Below are 25,328 nucleotides of genomic sequence, written 5' to 3'. Positions count from 1 at the left end.
TTGTGAAAGGAACCTCTACATAGATGTCACCATGAATGTGCAGAATGTATTTTGGCAGCCAGCATCTCATAGCACTGTTCGGAACGTAAAAGCATAATTCTGTTTAGATTATACTAAAATTACCAATTTGATTTAAAAAACATGATGTAAAAAGTACTGTATACGATTGTTACACCCAAAAGCATATTTCTATTAATTATTGTATTGTCATTCTTGTGCACCCTATTGGGAAAAAAATCTGTGAATTATACACACTGATATATCGATAAAATACATTTGTTCAGTTAGGAATCAGTAGTTTTCAGTGTGGTAGTTTGGTCGATGGAGATTTAATTGCCAAGGATATTGCTCATATTATTCCAATTCTGAGACTTTTGAAGACATCTTCATTTTTATAATTTTTGTTGTGATAATCCTTTACAACATTGGTCATCAACCTTGTCCTCAGGACCCACTAACAGGCCACGTTTTATGTATTACCTTGGGGAGATGCAGGCTAGAATACTGCAATCACTGTCAAGCCAATTATGTCACCTGTGATGTATTTCCGTTATCTTGCAAACCTGGCCTGTTAGTGGCCCTGAGGATAGGGTTGCTGACCACTGCTTTACAACATGTTAAACAGATTAGACTTTAAGGTTTCAGTTTTGTTTAAAGGTCAATGTTACATGTAAAATGATTATGTGATTTGCCTGCTATAGGGTAACACAACAGATTTACTTTGATGCCAGCCCAACAAGCTGCACATACCCACTTTCCCTTCAGCCCCCTTCAGTCATGGAATATGACTATGCGGGGGACCTGAGAGGCGAAGAATCAGAATTGTCATGTTGGAAGGGAGTAAGTCGCATATTTCCCAATACCCAGAACTGGGTATTTATTTTTGTACCTGGGGCCCAATGCAGTGGAGGAAATATCAATGTATGATGCAGCTGGAGCTGCCATTTTAGAGGACCTGTTGTTTTGTCCTCCATGGCTAAAGTTCAGGTTCATTTTAAGAATAAGTTATTATAAATGTGTCTCTCTAGGCCAGTGATGGCAAACCTTGGCACCCCAGATGTTTTGGAACTACGTTTTTACCATGATGCTCATGCACTCTGTGGTGTAGTTGAGCATCATGTGAAATGTAGTTCCAAAACATCTGGGGTGCCAAGGTTCGCCATCACTTCTCTAGGCAAACTTTCATTTTAAGCTTTGGATAACTAAAACACATAACTTATTAAACTAATAATTGGAGTAGATGTCAAGATAACTTGTTTAGACACAGTGGGAACACATGGGAACCTCTGTCAAGTTGTATTGTTCTCTGTACCCCTGTTAAAGAGATTCCCTGTCATTATTTTCCTGGTGAGAATTGTCAATGGGATAGATAGTGAGTGAAATCCACAGTTTGACACTTAACAGAAGTAGAAATATTTTCCAATGGGGACACCTGTCAAAGGTGAGATTTCCCCCTCACTTCCTGGGATTCTTCCTTATATCGGGGAAATGTCAATTGCTTCCTGTGATTTCCTTTCACTTTGGACAGTTTTACTCAACTTTTTTGAATTTTCCTTCACCTCATGCACATTTCCTTTCACGTTCTATTGTTTCTTCAGAACAGGAAGTCTGGAAAAACACCCTCTGTAGGAGGAATAGACAGCACCAGAAACATGGCAGTGATTTTAACCCATCTCTACTCTATCCAAATCATAAGAAAAGTTTGGTGTTAGGCTTTAAGGAAAAACTGTTCGTTGTCTGCCACATCAAATCAGATTTGAAAGAATCTCATCACTTGCTATGGACATAAATAATAAATCTTAAAGAGGAGTTCCACCCAAATTTGGAACTTCCTCTTAACCCACTCCTCTCCCCCTTACATGCCACATTTGGCATGTAATTTTTTTGGGGGGGGAGTGGGGGCTTCAGCACGAGTGGGACTTCCTGTCCCACTTCCTCCTTCCTGTAGGCGACTAAGCTTAATCGCCTTCAGGAAGTGGCTGCTGTAGGCGATCGCCTAGGACACGTCACAGGTCCTAGGCGATCTCCTGGCCAATTACACGGCGCGGCGCGGGGCCGCGCCGCTCGCGCTCGCGCATGCGCAGTGGGTGCCCGGCCGTGAAGCCGAAAGCTGTCACGGCCGGGTGCCCACACTGAAGATGAAGACGCCGGCCGGGGAGGGGGGGAGAGGAGCGGAGCCCCGGCCGGCGCGTCGCTGGAGCGCTGGAGCAGGTAAGTGCCTGTTTATTAAAAGCCAGCAGCTACACTTTTTGTTGCTGCTGACTTTTAATAAACATACAAATGGCTGGAACTCCCCTTTAAGTTGGCAGTTTGATGAATAAGGCTGACTTTATGTGGCAAACATGTTAAATGATTGATCTTGGACATGTTGGAAGCTAGATAAGAAAAAGAGTTCTTGTACTTAGTATTTTCCACTGATGTCATAGGAAAGACCATTTAGGGCAGTCTAGAATGGCAAAATTTCATTCTCATAACTATTCCATGTACATTTACTGAGGACAGAACATACGTGGGATTAAGGGTCACCTGAGTATAGCAAATCAACTAAGGCTAGACACCTGTTGATAGCATGTCTTTATGGTCAGCCACTGTACCAATTTTTACCATTCCAAAATCCACATTCAAGTAACTGCATGTTCTTTTCACACACAAGAACTAATTTTTCAATAATGCATTTTTCAGATGCTGTCTTTGGTAAACTAGTGATGTTTTGATAATCTCTGAAACTGAGGTCAAATAACTTTCTCAATTAAAGGGTTAAAATACGGTCAAGTATTTTGTTCTGCGTTGCAAAAATTTTATCTTTATTTCTCAAGTTAAGGGAATAATACCACAACCATGTTTGGCAGTAAAATTTAAATTGGAGAAGCTGCTGAGCTGTGCTGTTTGGTGTATATGGTATGCAGATGATAATACATTAGGACAACATTAGACGTGTGTTTATATGGAGGATATTCCTGGAATGTACTGTTAGACTCCTGTGACTAAGTGAATCCTTGAGTTAGTGCTGTGCTGACAAGATGTACATTAATAAACTGCATGATGAAATTTAAATGTCATGATCTGTATATCAAAGACATTTCTTTAACTATGTTCTCTGTTAATATCCCTTAAAGGGATCTTAAATCATAGGGTGTGCCATTTTAATATTCTGAGGCATGTAATGTTCTCTCTATAAAATTATGAATGATACATTAATTAGAGTCTATTAGTATTTCTATTTATGAGATTTTACTCTAAACTTAAAGCGAAGGGCATACATTTTTACATAATGACCTCATATGCATGAAAGCACCATTACTGTTTTTGCCCTTTTGAAATAGTCTTGCACTCAGCATTTCTAGTGGTATATATACAGTATTTCCCCGCTATAAAACCAGATTTTTGCTTTTTCAAAATGTTTGAATTGTTTGTTTTCAATGGTTTATTATCTATAAAAGTGATGGTCAAAAATAAGGTTTAATCTCAAATACACTTCCTGGGGGCAGCACAAAATGTAACACACCACGAAGCCTTAAAAGTTGAGTACCGCTGTATTTTTTTTATTTTTTTGCAGTGAAGGTCGTGTCAGTGGCAGTAATAGTATCTCCCAGAAATGCTGTTAGTGGCCTTAATAATGACACCCAGCACCAGTGTCAGTGGATGACAATAACACCCTGCATTGGAGTCAGTGACTTCAAAATAACCCCCAGCATTGGTGTCAGTCACCACAATAATAACCTCCAGCATTGGTGCCAATATTAACCCCCAGTACTGGTGTCAGTGGCTGTAGTAATAGCCCCACATTGGTGGTCAGTGTTAGTGCTGCTAACCCCCATTTAACCCTTAAACTGCATCAAGGGTCAGCACTTCTAACCCCCCCCCCCTGCACAGGGGAGTGGCAGTGCTGTTTGCAAGATATTTGTCTGACAAAACTGTTTCCAAAAACGTCATTCTTTTTTTTTTTCCTTCTTGTTCTTGCTTAATTTTTTTTGGGTGTGACAATTGTTAACTTAATATTTATATCACAAAATCAAGATCTGAACTCTGCAATCTAAATTTTCAGTATCAATTGCTGGTCTGCTCAAAATACTGCACTTAAGGAGGATGGTGTATAATGCCCCATACACACGATCAGGCTTTTGCCCGGCCAAACTCATATCGGAAATCCGACGAAATTCCATCAGAGTAAAAGAGAGTTCCTCTGAAAAAAGTCCGATAGGGCATACACACGGTCGGAATTTCCGATGGAAAAAGTCAGACGGACTTTTTCCATCGGAAATTCCAATCGTGTGTACGGGGCTTTACTGTATTAAGCTTCACTACAAGAGTTTTCTCTTTTGCCTTCCACATGTTTGTTATTCCTTGATAGGGTGATAAAAAGTATCATAGAATGGGATGACTAGACTAAAATTTATAACATTGATTGTTTCTTGTCTGGTTTACATAGCATTATTTGAGATCTCCTGGCATTGCAGTGCACATATTCAGATTTCAGCAATGTGAGACATTAGAAGACATTTATTTATTTCTTAATCCAGCAAATGTATGAAATGAATGCAGTATGAGAATTGCAGTCTTTAAATGGGAATTTGATACTTATTTGGTGGAATAGACCCTAAAAAGGTCTTGTGACCATGTGAACTCTCAATGTAGTAATATCAATATCCTACAAGCAACCATAAAATGGTATGTTCCTGCATGAACTGGTTTTGCATGGAGCAGCCCTGATTCTCCTCTTCTGGGGTCCCCTACTGGAGCCCCTGGCTCCTCCTCCCTGCTGAGTGCCCACCACAGTAAGCCATTTGCTATTGGGGTACTTATGCAAGTTTGCTCCCAAGCTGCTCTCTGTGTGTCCATTGACACACAGAACGTGGCTCGGCCCTACCTCCCACTCCTTCCTCACTGGCTGTGATTGACAGCCAGTGGGAGACAATGGTTCTGTGATTCAACGGTGCTGTCTCTGAGCCTATGAGGAGGGAGAGAGTGGAAAGAGTTGCTGGATCTAGAGCAGGCTCAGTTACGTATAAGGGTTGGCTAACTCTCTTAACCTAAACTTTTTAAATAATCTGTTATCTATAACCTCACACAAATAAATTAACCATTAACAGCTAACCTATTCATATCCCTCCCCATAAATTTAACTTAAAGCAACATTTAATCTTTTTTGAATACATTATGGTGAGAAACCCTAAAAAAAAATTGAACCACTTTAATCCTTAAATCTGACTCCTTAAAGGAGTTGTAAAGGAAACATTTGTTTTGCCTAAAATTAATGTCCGCAAGGTAGACAGACAGAATAGTGTAATGATTCTGTTAAAAAACAAGTAAATACCTATTAAATTCATTCATCTATATCACCTCCGGCATTCTAGTTTCTGTTCTCTCATTCACTTCCTGGTTTGCATCGTTCGTTCATGTAAGAACTACATTTCCCAGTATAAATTGCGACACGCCCAGTAATTCACACCTCCTTGAGGTCTCTAACACGTAGAGAGCGTCCTGCCGCACAGATGTAGTTCCCAGGAGGGGGTGAGCACGTTACTGACCACCGCAGTAAACCCTCCCGTCACGGTGGTCAGTAAAATCAGACAAGCAGGAAGTGAACAACTTCTGAGCAAAAACGAACAATGAGGAAGTGAAAAGAGGAATGTCTGCAGGTAAAGGATGCTTATTATGATTTTTTTTTTTCCTTTACAACCAATTTAAGCTCTTATCCCAACTCTTACACTGATTTAAACCCAAAATGTAAACTCTCACCTCAGCTATTGGGTCTATACCCTATTGGGCCAAAACAGATTAGTTTGATTGCAAAGCAATACAGGTAGTGCCATAAATATATTAAATTGCAGTGCCTGAAATGGCATGCTGCACAGTAGAAACATTGTCCTGTAGTTATCCACAGTATGTAATCTCAATTGACTGTGGCTACTGTATCTGTTAAGATATAGTTGAACGTTTAGATACATATTTAATCTGAATGACTATACTGCAATATCAGTTTTTCCTGCATCAGTGCTATAGCCTAAAACTGAAAATCACAACGTTTAGTGCTGTAAAGACCAGGGGTCCACTTTTATTTGAAACTAGAAATCCTCTTTAAGAAACAATTATATAAACTTGATAAAGAACATTTTTGCACATGTCTGTTAAAACAAAGAAATTAAAGTATTTTGTTTTTGCTTGTATGTTGACACCATAGGCTCAGTTCACTCACCTTCAACAGAGCTGTTATTTGTAATATGGTATTTTTTTTCAGCCACGTGACTGTTTTCAGCTCTTTAGAGTTTAGTGAATTGAGCATTATATGTTTTTGAAATATCTTGGGGAAAAAAAGTGGGCTTAGCCTTTAAGATAATATAGACTCATCAGCCTGGGATATTCACAAAATCGGAGTTGAAGTACAGGAATTGTCATGACATTGTATATGTTTAACAAACTGTTTTTCTCCCAATAATCCTTTGTTAAATCTGGAAGTATTCTGACTTGGATCTTTGTATAAGTCACCTAAAAAGGTCAAAACAAAGAGGGATAGTTACATATTTCACTTGTTGCCTCACTGTGAGATGGACACATAAGCATGCAGAGAATTAGGAGTTTCTGCCAAGTTTATGCTGTTTGACGGAGTGCTGTAAGACTGCATAAGGAGGTATATTCAGCAACAGTTCTCCATGGAGGTTGTCTGAACCCAAAAGATGTACTGCAAGATCCATATTCCCACACAGGTTTGCAGAACTTTCAGACACTAAAGATTTTTTCCCCACAGTCAGCTTTTTCTTGGAATACGGAGATAACCCAGTTGGGCTTACACTGTTTTCGGGCAGTTAAAGCCTAAGTCATCTGCACAACAGGTCAAATTGATGTCCAGGTTGGTGCCAAATCTTTACAAAATACTGATACCTTTTAAAGCATGCTCAGGTCAGGTGTGTCTGCCTTTGCATTAAATTTGTCCTGAGCCACTGCTACCGAAATAGTATTTTATAATGATATTCCTTAAATCCACGTCTAAGCTTAAAATGCCTATAGAGTAACACGCTGTGTAATGGTAATCGGCTTTTGCATGTCTAGAACTAAACATCAGTGCATTAGGTTATTATAAAACAAAGTAATCAGAATATAAACCAAGCATGCATGAATGTATATTTCCAGTGCATATGTAGAGAAAAGAGTTCTGTTTAAAAATGAAAATATTTAAATACATGTTCATTAAACCCTGATAAATGTTACTTAAAATGTATGCTAGTACAGAATAAAATACTTGCACCCACATTTAAACATGAATATCTGTTATTCTGTACTTCATAAGACCATAAAACGAGGCCTAATTAAAAAAAGGTCACACTCCTTTAAAAAAAAAAAGTTCCTTACCGCTGATATTCCTGAAAGTTCCAATATAAAGAACAGAGCCCCCTTCCAATAATCCCATTAGTAGACCACCATTGGCAAGAAAAATCTGACTATAAAAATACATTGGTTCCCACTGAGATTTGCTGTTTTTTATGATCATATTACATTACTTTGTGGGAATCAGACACACTATAGGGAGCAATAACACCATTGGAAACTCCACAATATACGAGGATACTGCTGAAACCTCAAGAGAAGATGCCCTTGCAATGGACTATCTTCTCAAGAGATTTTGCCTAATCTGCATTCCTCAGAGATCATCTCAAACAGTTGGTGACGTTGGGCAAGGCTGTGGTTAGGTAAGTAAAAATCTACCTTTTCTCTTTACATGTACATTTTGGACCCACTATCTGCTAGGTATTTTTACAGGGGATGGGGACAATATAAGTAGACTTTGATAAAGTCTTATATACTTATAAACAGTCTCTTTATAGTACCTATATTGTTGATTAACTGAAGGGGCATATTGTTAAAGCATATGGCATTCATCAAATATACACTGCAGGTGAATCTTATTGGTCCTTGCTTTTATTTAGTAAATGATTCACTGGCAGTGAAGGACTGGTGAATGGCAAATTCACTGCTTTCAAAGTATGTCTCCAAGATTGTTTAGAGTCAGAAGACATTTTTCCAATGCAAAGACAAAATCAATAGAATCAATAGAATCAAACTGCCCTAAAACCATTAAACAATAACTATGGTTGTCTCTCTATACATATGCACTGAAATGATGAATTGCGCATGAAATAGCTTCTTTAGTTAAAAAAAAAAAACTAGCTTACAGTATGCAGTGAGCTGAATAAGAGGGTTATGTATGGCTTCCCTCAATGCCCAGTACTGTTTTTTCTAATGAACCTTCTTAGGAGCACTGGATCAGATACTAGCTTCTGCTTACTAACGTGAAACTTAGTGATATAAAATAAATTTGTTGCTCCTAAGTTTTAGGGTATTGGGCCAGATTTCTGCTCCATGAAATCTTAGAAAAGCACCTGCGTACTGCCTTTAGGGTTATCACTGTGCTTCTGTAATGGCAATGATTTAAGTAAAAAGAGAATATCATTATAAAATAACACCAAAAGTCTGTGTGTAAGGTAATCTGTACATAAAGGCTTTTATTCATTTTGGGGGAGCTCAAGCAAATCTTGATTTCATGTGTATCGCATGATGCCATGAAATGATCAACATGCAGATAATTTTTTAAATGTTCAATCATACCTGTCATCAACCATCTGATTTTTTTCCCTTGTGTGCAGTTATATGTGGGTTTTAGTGCCATCTCTACTGTTTGTCCGCAATACTCTAAACATCGCTCATCAACATGTTGTGATTCTGTCTTGCCACCATTAACCAGTGTTTTGTGACAACCCATACTTGCATTTTGATTTCAAAATGCTGTGTGTAGTATGGACCTACTGTCTGCCTGTTACAAAAACACAGTACACGTTGCCTTCAGAACCCTACTGAACATTAGTTTCATATATCCTATCAGAAACTCGTATATGGCAACACTTTCATAGCAATACAGTAAATGGTTATGTAAAATTCTTTATTACAGTAATCTAGTTGAGCTATTGCCATGAGCACACCATCTGGCTAAAAATATGCCTATTATCGAACAGATAAATCATATGATATTAACAGTGTATCTCACCTTCATTTAATATCAATACATACAAGGTTAGAGAAAAATTGAATTTCCAAAATTTTTGTGTTTTGGCATGATTTGCACCTAGCATGTAGAAAATGAACATTTATTTCACATCTTACTACTTACTGTGATTTTATGTGTTTATATGTCTAAAACATATTTTCTTTCATTCTTGATTTTGCTGATCATTCTGGGATGATTAAGCAATTCAAGAAGTAAATGTTTTGTGCTGTGCATTGTTAAGTTACATTATGGTGATTATTGTCAGCTTGAATTGTTTCCGCCAATAGTCTGTCATGGTGTTGGAAACAAACATATGCAAAGCTTTGCTGTCTATAAGCTTTGTGTGTATGCTGTTTTGTATTGTCTGTTGTTAAGAATGCCTTGGTTCGCGAATGTTATTGCATCCTTATAGGCACGCATTGTTTCTTCTGGCATGTCCTATTCCTTTAAAGGGAAGATCTCATATAACATATATTCTTTGCCTTAGATTGTAGTCAATAAAAAAGTTTTTGTAGTTTTTTTTATAATTTTAGGTATGTATTATATTATAGTATTCTATATACATATCTATAACCAATAGCCGGAGAACCTGTCGATACGGCAAACAGTTTAATCTGTACCATTCCCGAATGAATGCTGTGAGCACATCACCAAGCTACCTAAAGATAATACATATATATTTTTTTATAGTCTTTGTGTAATATGTAACAAAAGGATTTTACTCAATGACACTGATACAGCTTTGGTTGAAATTTTTGTCTCACAAATCTTCAGTATAATGGTGATAGGATACAACACAATGCTGTGCTTTTCTACGCAATACACTCACAGCAACTATTATTTACACATATAATAAATGATAAAAAGCAAACATTTTTAAAAATGAGCACACAAATGGCAAAAATATGTTCATAAAAACAAACAAACATGTCTCTTTAAAAATATATAGATCACACAGATTCCCTTTAAAGTATCCAGTAAATTGCCTTTCCCAAGATTTGCTGGATGCAATAACATTTGCAGTTTGGCTATGTATTAATGCATCTTCCCAATGCTTTCTTTCAGTTGGTCCTCCTACGGATGTAAACTTTGAAATAGTAAATGAAAGCACAGTTCGAATGTCATGGCAAAGGCCGGCTGAGAGGATAAGAGGTTACAAGATTACTATTGTTCCAACAACTGGTAAGGAAAGCAAACCTACCAATAAATTCTTGTAAATACTAGGATGGAAAGAAATGAGAAAGGAAACAAAAATGAGAAATGAGAAAGGAAACAAAAATGATGTAGTATTTTTAAAACTGTCTATATTATTCTTGTCACCAACATGTGGTTTGACTATCAGTCAAATAATAACAATGGTCAAGCCATATGTTGGGGCAGATGCACTATTCTGAATTTTCTACAGAAGGGCTCAGTGGTTACACAGGCACTGCTGGGGTTATGTAGTGGAGTCAGGCCATATGCATGTCCCAAAATACGATATGATACCCTGACAGTGAGATTTCTAAAGCCAGAAAACATCAAAATCCAAAGCTGTCAGTCCCCATATAAGGCCCCGTACACACGATAGAATCCATCCGCAGATAAATCCCAGCAAATGGGTTTCTGCGGATAGATCCTATGGTGTGTACACGCCAGCGGATCTGTTTCCGCGGAGAAATCTCCTCTGGGATGGATTCCAGCAGATCGGATATTTGCTGACATGCACAACAAATCCATCTGCTGGAATCCATTCCAACGGATGGATCCGCTCGTCTGTACAGACTCACCGGATCCATCCGTCCAAAGGGATTCCCCGCACGCGTCGTAATGATTTGACGCATGCGTGGAATTCCTTATATGACAGCGTCGCGCCCGTCGCCGCGTCATAATAGCGGCGATGGCGCGACACGTCATCGCCAGAGGATTTCAGCGCGGATTTCAATGCGATGGTGTGTACACGCCATCGCATAGAAATCTGCTGAAATCCTCGAGAGGATTTATCCGCGGATACGGTCCGCTGGACCGTATCTGCGGATAAATCCTCTCGTGTGTATGGGGCCTAAGGTTTAGGCATTGCTCAGATTATTTTATTCAGTTAGGGAGTCCAGGTCATTTCTGAGGAAGTGTCAAAAGATGAAGGTTTAAAATGAATGACAAAGTAGGTTTTGGTATTTGCACATCATTTATACAATTTAGCTGTTCTAAGCCTCTGTTTTATTAAATATTTAGTTCTGAATGTTTTTTTGCCTTATATGAGCCTAATGGAGACTTACTAAATATTATGTTGCTAGATTACAGAAGATTATTATTATTTAGACTTTTAAGTTTTGCTTTGGTAAGTAGTTACAAGCTGTTTTAGAAAAACAACTGAAATGTTAATACTACACTGTTAGAAAGATTGATGGACATGTTAGTCATGGTCCAGGAATCCAAAGAGAGAAAACTTATGTGACCTCTGTCCTGTTATATAAACCACTATTGTGATCCACAGTGTAAAAAAATACTTTTATACTGGATACCCTGTTGTATATATTTTTTCTGTTTGCTTGTGAAAATACCAAATTATCAAGAAACTACTAAGGAGAATTCTTGTTTTCTCAATGCTCAATTTGAAAAGCAAGTTTATTTATACCACTGATTGCTTACGCAAATATTTGTAAAAGGCTGGATTCACACCACTCGTGTTGCATTTGGCACGCAATGATGCACACTAAACGCACTTGAGATGATGTGTGTTGAAGTGTGGTTTTGCGTTGATGTGCTTTTTTTCTCAGCAGTAGCCAAAATGCTTTTTATAAGGCACATTGCAGGACATTGCAATATGTTGTAATATGCTGCTCCGCAGTTACATGCAGCATGTTAAATTTTCATCCAGTTAAGGTTGCAAATATCAGACATATTAAACCAACATTGGCAGTGAACTGACCTTCTATGGGAGACAGCTTTTAGAAATTGTTTTGCATACATAAAACGAAATCAAACTTATATTTACGTATATTGTTCCTCTGTACTTCCTGCAGTTTTTAATATATCTTTGATACTTATTTTATATAAACTGCGCAGATTGGATTAATTGCACACTTCCTGGAAAAAGGGACCAAAGGCTGCTTCAAATGCAGTTTCTTCCTTAAATATGTTTTCAATATTAACTGAGCCCTCCTAGCCATTTTTACTAGGTCCCATCCTTCATTTTTGTACTCCTAGTTAAAATTTTAAAGGCAGTGTCTCAGCCTGTTTTTGCCCCATCATCTCATCAGTCATGAGCTTCCCAAACTTATCGTTCACATTTTGGTAGTTCTAAAAAATGTTTTTTCCAGTTAAACGCTGAATCTAATCTAATTATTCTTGTTTAACCTACTAATGGGGAAGCATGTTTGTTTGGTTCTATAAGCTGTCAGAGCTTTTACTATTATGTCTCAAATTCTCACTAATAAATTAGGTTTGAACTGAATAGTCAAATTATGTTTAAATCAGTTGAGAATTATACAGGTATGTTGGTTATGATGATCATTAATATACAAGGTTTTAACATGAAATGGGGGAGCCCAATGAGAAAAAAAAATTCTGACTAGTATTTGCTGTACAATGCTTTACTTTAATGTTTTCCAGATGGAGTTGCAAAAGAACTAGATCTTCCAGCTTCTGCAACCCAAACTGTGTTAACAGAACTTGTACCAGATGTTGAACATGTCGTCACAATCCTTTCCTATGATGAATTGGAGGAAAGTTTACCTGTGTTTGGCCAACTTACAAGTAAGTACTCAAAAGAGATACATCATCTAAATGAAAACAATTGTACAGCCCAACCAACTTATTACTAACATGTTCACAGATGGGACTACATAACCATTATGGAATGTAATATTGTAGACTAGTCATTAACAATCTTATAAAAACAGTAAATCACACAATTTCCCTCTATTTTTTTTACTATGTTCTAGATATATAAGAGAGAGCCCTTTGTTGCAATTGCTTACATTGGCTTTTCTTATTTTAGATCTGTTAATATATGTGGCCCAATGATTAGTGGTCTTAAAGTATATCTAAAGCTGACAAATGTCTTGGGGACTTTTGTCAGCAAGACAGAAAGTAATGGGATATCCCATTTACAGGGATGGAGGCCTGTGGTAGTTCTATCATATGCCTCATGTAAAGTCACAACCCTACCCCCCCTTTTTTTAACAGTAATGGGAAATCCAAAATTTCAAGTTGTTACTGGAACAGAATTAAAGGTGATATCGTTCAAAAGGCATACCATTTATAAATATCTACAACAGGTTTTATGTTATGTTTTATTTTTACTTTCCTCTACTGTGTCTCTGAGACAATACTGTAATGCTAATGATGTATTGGTGAAATGTTGGTTAATATTTCAAAAAGTAGGGACATATTTGCAATGCTGGAACCTTTTTCTAGCATGACCTGTAATAACCTCAATATAAAGAGCATAGCTACACGAAAACAAATCAGAAACACTGTGGAAAACGATGTAGTCTTAAATTAGCTGTAAACATCAAAAGCCATGAACACTTTCCTATAAACACTCTCTCTCAATTAGAGAAATAGGCTAGTTCAGTTTTTCATCTTGTGAAAGAGATGTTGCTTATTGTATGATTCCCCTAACTAGAGTTCCAAGAAACCTCTGAATATAAACATTATTTAAAAACTGTCTTTGTCTAAAATTATTAGCCTACAATTGGATACCACTAAGTGGTTAGATTAGGTCTGAGGCAAACCATTAATAAAAACCCTTTTATGTATTATTGTTACTTTTCTTTAATATACTGGGCCTGTCATTGTCCACATGAAATATTGAAAAATGATCATTGATATCATTGATACTTATTAACTGATAAAGTTATCTCTTGGGAAGCAAAGATCCTGGGGGAGATATTGAACCTGTCGAGAGAGAGAGAGAGAGAGAGAGAGAGAGAGAGAGAGAGAGAGAGAGAGAGAGCTTTGGGTACTACTAAAATTAAAACATCAATTAACTTTATTAGCCAATTATCCCTTAGAATCCCTCTAACAACAAAACTTCTAAAAGCACTTAAAATATAGAAACAACATTAGCCGTGTATGACCATTAATTAACGAATACAATGAGCATATGTACAAAAATTAACATTGTTGTCAAGTGAGATACACCACTAAAGTTCCACTCCACATCCTAGTAAATAAAAAGATCTGTTCATCCCTTCTTAATGAATGTACAATGCAGTAAATTAATCTGCGACAGTAATAAGGTCAATAGAAACATAATAATTGGAATGGAGCATTAAATGAGGACAGGTAGATGAATCCAAAGAAATAACATATGGGAGACCCACCAGGGGCTCTAAACCCAGAAAACAAGAGGGTCAATGTGGTAATGCTCTGAGGACTGCAACAAATAGAATCAAACGGTGGTGTCACGCTCTATGCGATTAAATGTGTAGTGCAATATATAAACTGAAATATTGCAGAAAATAAAACCTTAGGGTCGAGGTGTATTAAACAATATAAAGTCACTAAAGTCCTTATTCTTTGATTTATTGCACCAAGCACTTTTGGAAGTTGTCTTCTATGCTGTTTTATCACCGATGAACATTGTGGGACCACACACCTTGCGACATATGATTGGAAATACTGCATATATGTTATAAGTGGACTTCAAGGACATTGCACACATGCACTTTTATTATTGTATTTATGTATATGTGGTTCTATGCACCAGCACTTTCTATATGCACATTGCATTTATTGATGTGTTTTCTTGCACTAGCACTTTCCACAATTTATTTATAGAACATCATCATTAGTGTTATCAGGATTGGATTTATGTGGACTTTATAATGTGAGATACACCTCCACCCTAAGGTTTTATTTTCCGCAATATTTCAGTTCATATATTGCACTACACATTTAATCGCATAGAGCACGACACCACTGTTTGATTCTATTTTTTGTAATTCTCTGAGGACTGCCAATTATCAAACAATCCTTATAAAGATGCATGTAAACAAGAGCTGGTATATTTGTAAATCTTGGTCAATGTATGTACTGAATAAACATAAAGAGGAATAGCCAATAAAAATATAGTCAACAGATATGTTTCAAATATCCAGAAATTATAAACTGTGAGGGGAAAAAAGTATTTGATCCCCTGCTGATTTTGTACATTTGCCCACCGACAAATAATTTATCAGTCTATAGTTTTAATGGTAGGTTTATTTTAATAGTGAGAGAAAAAATAAAAAAAATTAAAATATCCAGAAAAAACGCATTTCAAAAAAGTTATAAATTGATTTTAATTTTAATGAATGAAATAACCCCTTCGCAAAACGTGACTTAGTACTTGGTGGCAAAACCCGTGTTGGCAATCACAGAGGTCAAACATTACTTGTTGTTGGCCACCAGGTTTGCACACATCTCAGGAGGGATTTTGTCCCACTCCTCTTTGAAGATCCTCTCCAAGTCATTAAGGTTTTCGAGGCAGACGTTTGGTAACTCAAACCTTAAGCTCCCTTCACATATTTTCTATGGGATTAAGGTCTGGAGACTGGCTAGGCCACTCCAGGACCTTTTTTTTTTTTTCAAAATATGTTTATTAAGTTTTACAAAATAGGTACATACAGTAAAATCAATGCGAAGGGCAGATGATGTAAGTGTACAAGGCATCAAAGCCGCATGTATACAGAACAAACAGCGCCATATAGGCATACCCTGCGGGTAACTAGGCAGATACAGAGAACAACAGCAATGAGGGTTATGCAGTGGTTCAAGTCCCTAACGGTTTGTGAACAGGTTGGATCCTATAAAAGAAAAAGAGGGGGGGGAGGGGAGGAGTGAAGGAGGAAGGGAGGAGGGGGAGCACACCTTGACACACGATAATGACTATAGTAGAGGTTTTGCATATATAGAAGGGGAGGGAGAGAGAAGGCGACACATGGGTAATTGCAGAGATAGTCAATCTGTTGCGGTGGAAGAGGAGACTGAGGGGGGGGGGTCTCCTCCTGGGAGTGAAGTAGGCCTGGCTTCTAAGAAAGAAAAGGAATATTGATCAAAAGCGTCCAGGTCTTCTTGTGAGAGGTTTGAAAGCATAAAGGGATGCCAGATGGAAAGGAAACAGGCTTTTTTAGTGGCCTGATGGAAGTCTGTGGTGGCCCAGAGGAGGAGGAGGATGTCTCGTTTAATCTGGGTGACAGAAGGCGGTGAGGAGAAATCCAGTTTCTTAAGATAGCTCGTCGTGCGACGAGTAGGCAAAGTAGAGGCCATTCTTTGGAAGGTCGTGCGGTGGACGTGGAAGTGGTTGCAGGAGGGCCGCCTTGGCGTGACCATTGTAGCAGCAGAGGGTCCCAGTAGCCGAAAATGAGGAGAAGAGGGTCCTTAGGCAGTTTCAGCAGGGTAATTTCGAAAATGTATGCCAGCACTTGGTCCCAGAAAGTGGAGATGAAGGAGCATGCCCAGAAGCGATGTGTCAGAGAGGGTCGTGGGTGGTGGCATAATGGGCATTCGGGAGAGCCTGGCTCCTGCGAGGAGCGCAGGAAGGGGATATGTGCCCGGTGAAGAATCTTGAGTTGGGTTTCCTTCCAGATTTCGTTGGGAGTAAGTTTCTGTACGGTATTGTAGCCTTGTAGTAGCTTATGTATCAGGTCGTCATCTGGAAAGTCCTTGCCCCAGTTAGCCACCGATGAGGATGACAGGGAGGGGGAAGTCATGTGTAGCATGGGCTTGTAAATGTCTGAGATCTTGTATGTGCCCTCTGCTAGTAGCTGGTCCGTAAAGTTAGGGGTAAATCTTTTGCTGTACTCATTGCAGGTGGCACGTAGATAGTTGGTGCATTGCCAGAAATGAAAGGCGTGGGATTGGGGTAGAGTAAAGCGTTCGGCCACGGCAGCGAAAGACAAGGTGCGTCCAGTTGTGGGTTCACATAAGGAGATAAAATGCGTGAGTCCTTTCTCCTGCCAGATTCTGAAGGGTTTGTGGACTAATCCCGGGGCAAAGCTAGGGTTTCCTTGGATCGGGAGGTGACGTGACAGGTATGGGGGGAGTCCAAAGTTTCTTCTACTTTCTCTCCAGGCGATGACAGTGTCCCTGAGTAGCAAGTTATGCTGGAGAATGGGGGTGGTTGATTTCCACTTGCAGTGGAGGAGGGCAGCCAGGGAGAGGGGGTAGACCATGGCAGATTCAAGGGAATAATTAGAGTACCTTGAGGAGTGCGTTATCCAGTCTAAACCAAATCTTAACAAACATGCTAAATTATATAATCTGACATTCGGGAGACTGACACCCCCCTCGCGTCTGGGAAGGCACATCTTTTTCAAAGCAATGCGTGGTCTCTTGCCATGCCAGATGAATTTGGATATAGCCGATTCTATGATTTTGACGTCTTTATGGCGCAGGAGTAAAGGGATGGTTTGCATTGGATACAATAGTCTGGCAAAGCTGACCATCTTGACTAGATGACATCTTCCCAAAAGCGAGAGAGGCAGATCCAACCAGTTCGCCAGTTCTTGAGATATCTTTTGAATCAGAGGGGGGTAGTTTAGGTGGTACAGAGAGGAGGGCAATTTACCGATCTTGATGCCAAGGTAAGTGATGTGAGAAGTGGCAACCGAGAATATGGAGTGGCTGGACCAAGTGGGCGTCGAGGGAAGACCCAGGGGGAGGATCTCACTTTTGCTATAATTGATCCTAAGACCCGAGCATTCACGAAATGTATCGAAAATGTTCTTGACGGTGGGAATATCTGAGGGGGGGTCTGCCGTAAAAATTAGGATGTCGTCCGCGAAAAGGGAGGAGCGGAGTTCGTGGGCACCGACCCGAATTCCATGGAGGGGGGCTACCTGGTTGAGATGCCTAGATAAAGGTTCCAAAGCTATATTAAAAAGGAGAGGGGAGAGGGGGCAGCCCTGACGGGTTCCCTTGTGGAGGCGAAATTCCTCTGAGAGGAGGCCCGCTGCTACCAGTTTTGCTGAGGGGGAGGTGTACATGGCGTCGATAAGATGGCAAAAGGGACCAGAGAAGCCCATTTTAGCCATCGATAGAGAGAGCCATTCGAAGCTGACATTATCGAAGGCTTTTTCGGCGTCTAATGTGATGATGGCAAAATCCCCTTTGGGATGTTGTTTTGCGTGCTCCAGAGCCAGCATGACTTTGCTGATGTTCAGGGTGGCCGTTCTGCCTTTCACGAAGCCCGATTGCGCTGGATGGATGAGGGAGGGGATAATGTCAGAGAGCCTATTTGCCACGATTTTGGAGAGGATTTTTACATCCAGGTTCAGAAGGGAGATCGGTCTATATGAGCCGGGTTCTAGGGGGTCTTTTCCCTTTTTGGATAGCAATTTAATGATGGCCTGGTTACCCGAGGGGAGGTATGAGCCGCCGGACCATATGCCTGAGTACACTTTGTGGAGGGTGGGTTCTAGGATGGTTTGTAGGGTCTTATAAAATTCTCCCGTGAAACCATCGGGTCCCGGGGCCTTAGAGGGGGCAAGTTTGCGGATGGTATGTGATATCTCAGCAAGGGATATAGGGGCGTTGAGGGTTTCCAATTGGGACGGAGTAATTTTGGGCATCTCTAAGTGTTCCAGAAAGGTGTCCGCCGTTTGTTTATTGATGGGGTCTGGGGCGTAGAGGGCCGAGTAGAAACGAAGCATCGTCTCATTGATGGTGGGGGGGGTGGTGTTCACGTTGCCACCATGGTCCCTCAGGGAGGTGATATGTGTAGGTTTGAAGGTGCCTTTACAGAGCCTGGCTAGTAGTTTGCCCGACTTGTTGCCAAACTTATGAAGGGTGGCATCCAGTTTTGCTTTTTTAACTGCCTCTAGTGTATCTGCCCAGGTATCGAAGGATCTCTTGGCAGCATGCCATTCGGTTCTGTTCTTTGAGGAGTCAGAGGAGTAAAGAGCCCTTTGTGCCTGGTGTAATCGTGTGCTAGCTAGTTTGTATTTGGCCACGGTGCTCCTTTTGAAGGAGGCAGCATAGGAGATGATCCGGCCCCTGAGGAACGCTTTACCAGCGTCCCAGAAGAGGTTCGGGTCAGAGGTATGGGGAGCATTAGCCATGGAGTATTCTAGCCATTCCTTCTCAATGTAGCGTTGGAAATCAGCATGGTTGTGAAGGTATGAGGGAAAACGCCAGATCTTGGAGTGCGGGGGGAGATCGAGGTTATCGAGTGAGATTAAGACTGGGGCATGGTCAGAAACTGCGATATCGAGAATGTCGGTGGCCGATACCATAGGGATTAGATCATCCGATCCAAAGAAATAATCTATTCTGGTGAATACAGAGTGGGGATTGGAGTAGAAGGTAAATTCCCTATCTGCAGGGTGTGCTAGGCGCCAGAGGTCACGGAGGTGAAGGGAGTCCATAGTGGACGCGAAGAGCGAGGGGCGGCTCGGGTCTGGGCAGGGATTAATGTGTTTAGGGGAGGACCTGTCGTCAACCTGGTTGAGGGTGTCGTTGAAGTCACCGCCGATCAGGTGGGGAAGGTGGTTGTTTTGAAGGAGCCACGAGGAGAGTTCGCCGTAGAAAGACTTGCCAGGGCTGTTGGGGGCATAGATATTGGAGGTTCCCAGTCTGACCCGTGCTGAGAGAAGTCTGCCTTGGGTGTCCGAGTTCACCGCAAGAATTGTGCATGGGAGGTTCTTGTGTACTAATAGGAGAACTCCTGCCTTGCGTCCTACAGCATCTGAGCATATGACCGTACCCACCCAAAGCTTTTGCATGCGGGGAAAATCAGGCGCCGACAGGTGGGTCTCCTGCAGTAGTGCGATGTCTGCCTTGAGTCTTTTCAGGTGTCTAAGAATTTTCATCCTCTTGTTTGGGGACCTAAGTCCCTTTACATTCCAGGAGACTATTCTCATGTTAGGGGGCCTGTAAGAGGGATTTGAGCAGAAATTTCAGCGAGGGGGCCGCATAGTATGTGATTAAGGAAGGTCGCCGTTGCTGGGGATGAGGGATGTCGAACCTCGTAGTAGGGTGATGGTGTGCAAAATAGGTGTGTACTGGTGCACTGAAGGGGAGGGGGAGTGGGAGGTGCGGGGGGTAACAGAGGGAGAGCCTGGAACATAGGCAACAAAAACATCAACAACATTTGTGGGAACTTCACTTTTTTCCGCATGGAGTCACTGTATGAAGCCAGCCCCCCTGTCACGATCCCGACAACATGGGGCCTGAGAGCCCAGATCGAAATGCAGGGCGCCAGACGGCACAAAGTCAATTACCTGAGATGTAGAGTAGTAGGAGAGGGATGCATACAGCGACGCCAGGAGGCACATTTTACTTAGTCAAATAATACAAACAAAACAGTACAAACATGAGCCCTTGGGGGGATACAATCTAAAGCCATGTAGGGCAGATAAGACTATCAGCTAGAGCATTAGGAGCATTGCATCAGTAACAGCAGGTGGAAGAACATAAATGCCAAAAAAAGAGAGAGTCTACCTGTCCCCGCAGTGGAGTAGATGGTGGTCCTTGCGACGTGGAGGGGGGGGGAGTTAGCCGAGTAGACTGGCATTTAGAAAGAACATGCACTGTACAGTCGTATCAGGGCAATTAGTGAGACCCCTAAGAAGGGTGCTAATGTAGAGGAGAGAGACCTATTGCAGGTCGGTTATCTTGTGGTGTGCCGGGTAAATTCCTGGTCTGAGGCCCTGAAGCGTTTGGGGGATTCTTTACGTGGACTTCTTTGGTCCATGGGCCTGTTGAGTGGAGCAGCTTTAGATGGTGAGTGGGGGTGCGGAGTTGCAAGGCGCGACCGTACAAAGGCTTCTGCTTCGGCAGGGTCCTGGAAGGTCAGTTGATCTCCGTTTGGTGCTTTGAGGCGGAGAATCGCCGGGAAGGCCAAAGAGAATTTAATTTGCTGCTTGAATAGTTCCGTGCAAACTGGCTGGAAGGCTTTTCTTTTCTTTGACACTTCGATTGAGTAGTCAGCGAAGACCAGCACTTTTATGCCATCAATTTGTAACTGACGGGCTTGCCGGAATGATTGCAGAATAAGGGACTTGTCTGCATATTTGAGATACTTAGCAATAATAGGACGCGGGGATTTGCGTTCCGAGTTAAATGCCCCCATGCGGTGTGCTCTTTCCACCATGCAGGGGCCTGTAAGGCCTAGTGCTTCTGGTATGCGTCGGGAGCAAAAATCAGACAGGGCGGATGTTTGGAGTGACTCCGGCACTCCCACAAAACGGAGATTGCTTCGTCTAGACCTATTCTCCAAATCATCCAATTTTTGTAGCACGTACTGGTTGGTTTTGTCCTGGGCATGCTCTAAGGCCTGGGCTTGATAGAGCTCTTCTTCCGCGTTGGAAAGGCGGTGCTCGAGTTCATTTAGCCTTTTGCCATGTTCCCCCATCTGGGCCTTGATCTGTGCCATCCCGGCATTTACGGCCTTTTCCACCGAAGCCGCGATCATGGGGGTTAATAGCGCCGCCACGGCCTGGGCAATGCGCTCGGTGGTATTATCCCCCGTCTGCAGGGGCAGAGATGTGTGTGGGGAGGGAGGGGGGGAGGTGCTGCCGCTTACCTCCATCTCTGCTTGTTGTGCTGTGGACCGCGGAGCGGAGTAGGTCGAGACCGGGGCCTCGATTTGTGCGAGCGCCGGCGGAGGTGACGCCGTCTGGGCCGTGTTCGTGCGGGCGCCGGATTTTTCCACAAAACGGTCCATAGGCAGTGGATGGCTTGCCCAGAGGTGGAGGGGGGACTCTGTGTGGCTCTCAGGCAGGATTTTTAGGCCGATTTTTGATCGTGCTGCGGGAGCTGAGGAGGAGAGCAGTCACTCCATGCGGCGCCGGAACCGGAAGTCCACTCCAGGACCTTAATGTGCTTCTTCTTCAGGCACTCTTTTGTTGCCTAGGCTGTGTGTTTTGGGTCATTGTCATGCTAGAATACCATCCATGACCCATTTTCAATGCCCTGGTTAAGGGGAGGAGGTTCTCACTCAAAATGTGATGGTACGTGGCCCCGTCCATTGTCCCTTTGATGTGGTGAATTTGTCCTGTCCCCTTAGCAGAAAAACACCCCGAAAGCATAATATTTCCACCTCCATGTTTGACAGTGGGGATGGTGTTATTGGGGTCATAGACAGCATTTCTCCACCTCCAACAAGTTGAGTTGATGCCAAAGAGCTCGATTTTGGTCTCATCTAATCAAAACACTTTCACACATTCAGATGTTTATTAGAAAACTTGAGACGGGCTGTACATGTGCTTTCTTGAGCAGGGAGACCTTGCGGGCGCTGCAGGATTTCAGTCCTTCACAGCGTAGTGTGTTACCAATTGTTTTCTTGGTGACTATGATCCCAGCTTGCTTAAGATCATTGACAAGATTCTCCCATGATTCCTCACCGTTCTCATGATCATTGAAACTTCACGAGACAAGATCTTGCATGGAATCCCAGACCAAGGGAGATTGACAGTTATTTTGTGTTTCTTCCATTTGAAAATAATCGCACCAACTGTTGTGATCCTCTCGCCAAGCTGCTTGGCAATGGTCTTGTAGCCCATTCCAGCCTTGGTCTACAATCTTGTCCCTGACATCCTTGCACAGCTCTTTGGTCTTGGCCATGGTGGAGAGATTGGAAGAGAGTGCTCCTAATCTCAGCTCATTGTCTGTATAGAAGACAGGGAGCCAGAAATCTTACTGATTGATAGGGGATCAAATACTTATTTCACTCAATAAAATGCAAATCAATTTATAACTTTTTAGAAATGCGTGTTTCTGGATATTTTTGTTGTTATTCTGTCTCTCACTGTTAAAATAAACCTACCATGAAATTATAAACTGATCATTTCTTTGTCAGTGGGCAAACATACAAAATCAGCAGGGAATCAAATACTTGTTTCCCTTTCTGTATCATGAGTATTCAGTTTTGTATAACAAGCCCACCAAGGTCAGATGTTCAAAAGATATTAGAGCACACTCCATTTGTTAAAATAATGTAGGTGATCACATCAGAAGAGAAAGTCTGATTACATTGTAGTATAAGTTCAGCAAAGAACCAGAAAAATACCAACTCTATGTAACTTAAATAATGATATCCAGTATGGCTAAAGTCATATATCATATTGCCTAATGTAGCCCATGAGAGTTCATAAAAGTAACCGTTCACTGAAGTTCAAAAGTCATTGTAGTCATTGATCCATCAAGTTGGCAAATAAATTCTTAGGCATATCTGAAGGCAAAACCCAGCCAGCTCATACAACTTGACAAGACAGCTGAATTAATAAACTTGGATAAAAGAAAGTTCAAAGTGACGTTTGTGTGCACAATGCGATCTGAAAGTTCATAAGGTAATACTGCACTGAAAGCAGAAATCACTAATGTAGGTGGTCAACAAGTAAACCAAAGGTGAGCAACTTAGTCAGTGCCTTGCTACATGTTTCTTCACCACTAGCAGGTAATATACCGACTCCACTCAGCATTTATTTGAGATGCTTACACTTTAAACCTAATCAACAAGCCTTGAGAAAAGCAGTGAGTAAGTTATGAAGGTTTTGCTGCAAGCTACATCCTTTCTATTATACAAACTGTCAAATAAAAGTTTTTATTCAGACAAGCTTTTGCTAAAAGGAACCTACTATGTATGAGTTACAAAATGCAGGTTTTGCTTTTAAAGTGGTTGTAAACCCTTACATATACCCAGTGAAGTGATTGGTTAGCTTCAAATGATACACAGAGTTTAAATAAATCCTTCTACATAAATTGTGCTTGTTTATTTGCAGTCATTTGTCCTGTACAGCCTTGTAATACTCAGGGATAAAAAGGATGTTTCACAGAAGCACAATTCACGGGTGGGGAGCTGAAGTTACATGCTATACTGCTCAGCAAGGAGAGCTCTGAGAGCTGATTGGAGGGAATGGACACACCCTCTCCACACAGAAGCACAAATCACGGGTGGGGAGATGAAGTTACATGCTGTACTGCTCAGCAAGGAGAGCTCTGAGAGCTGATTGGAGGGAATTGACACACCCTCTCCACACAGCACACAGAAACAAAGCAGAGCTGAGGATATCAATCATAGGCTTTGTGCTGAAACTCTTCTCCCCTGTCACCTTTCAGTAAGGAACTAGACAGCAGACAGAAATAACACTCGGTGCTTTGGACTGAGACAAGTAAACTATAGAAAGATGTGCTTTGTTAATATTTCATGATGTCAGAGGTTTACAATCACTTTAACTTAAAAGTTAAACATCTGACTTTGAAAAAGTTATCTGTCAAAGCTGGATTATGTATTGAATCTCCCAAGGGCCTGTGTCAACGAGCATTTGTTTACCTCAGATGGGTTTTGCAGTTCCATGCAAAGTCAGAAGGAGTTCAACTACAGGTTAGATGCACCTGTCAATGGATTTTGAACATTTTCAGAAGTTCCTCAAAGTGTCAAACTGATGTCATTGACAACCAGCCCAAAGCTCAATAACTCAGGCCCTAAATCAGTTGGAGCTGTGGGAGGGTAGACTGTTTAAAGATTTGTTCACATCTGTGAGCAGATTGTAATAGCTACCAATACAGTTTACAACTGTCCAGGTCCATTATATATATATATATATATATATATATATATATATATACATACAGTATATATAATATAGCTAGCAGAAAGCCCATGTTCTTTTTTAGTATTTTTAACATCCTGGTATTAAAGCAGCATAATATGTGTATGATGTTTTGATCGTATTTATGTGTCCATGAACTGTGTATAAGGAGAAACATGTAGCTTAAATGGATAATTCATATTTGCTCGTGTCCAACCATCTTGATCTGGAAACTCCTGCTACTGTGTTTACCCTTCTTGGAATGCTGAAGTCTGCCAATTATACTATGAGCATGATTATATTTAATTCGACTGCCAACATACCTGACTTTAGCAGAATGTAGCAATGCAGCCAGAATATGAAAATATAGATTATGGTCCTCCAGAAACAATGGGGTTTCCATTAAAACTTGGCACCCCATGTAATCATAATCACAAAAATATAGTTATAGAAGTGATCAAAACATAATTCCAGTTTAGTCGTTTTTACCATTTAGATTTGCAGTGCTTGTGGTAAAAATTTGTGATTGTAAAATATACACATGTGCATCTTACTATTGTATATTTCCATTTAAGTTACAACAGGTGGCCGCGTGCTGACAGAAGAAAAGAAGTTTGTAACGTCAGATTCCCCACGTATGTATGCTATCTTACGCCTTAATAAATGTTACAGAAACATATGCCTTGTGTGGATATAGATGTTACACAGTCAAGGGTTATTTCATATTAATCTTTATACCTGCTTTTACCTTTTATATTATCAAAGGAGAGACACATTTTTATCGATTACCC

At 40.8% G+C, this 25,328-nt stretch overlaps 1 protein-coding gene across 5 annotated transcripts in view; it reads left to right on the top strand.

The window, feature by feature from the left end:
- Positions 1 to 25,328, top strand: part of COL12A1 (collagen type XII alpha 1 chain) — a 245,105-nt gene that overhangs the window by 15,385 nt on the left and 204,392 nt on the right. For 3 of the 5 annotated variants that reach the window (XM_040349963.1, XM_040349962.1, XM_040349965.1), the window contains exons 3-5: positions 10,103 to 10,219; positions 12,629 to 12,772; positions 25,113 to 25,172. The exons of 1 other annotated variant lie outside the window; for it this stretch is intronic. In XM_040349963.1, coding sequence (XP_040205897.1) covers positions 10,103 to 10,219; positions 12,629 to 12,772; positions 25,113 to 25,172 — 321 coding nt within the window. Of the gene's footprint in view, positions 1 to 5,649; positions 6,848 to 10,102; positions 10,220 to 12,628; positions 12,773 to 25,112; positions 25,173 to 25,328 lie in introns of those variants that run through there. One more of the 5 variants, XM_040349964.1, reaches the window with a different exon arrangement.

The sequence above is a fragment of the Rana temporaria genome, chromosome 4 (assembly GCF_905171775.1).
Source record: "Rana temporaria chromosome 4, aRanTem1.1, whole genome shotgun sequence".
Taxonomy (NCBI): domain Eukaryota; kingdom Metazoa; phylum Chordata; class Amphibia; order Anura; family Ranidae; genus Rana; species Rana temporaria.
Note: the sequence above shows the minus strand (reverse complement) of the source record. Positions and strands in the feature narration are given on the sequence as shown.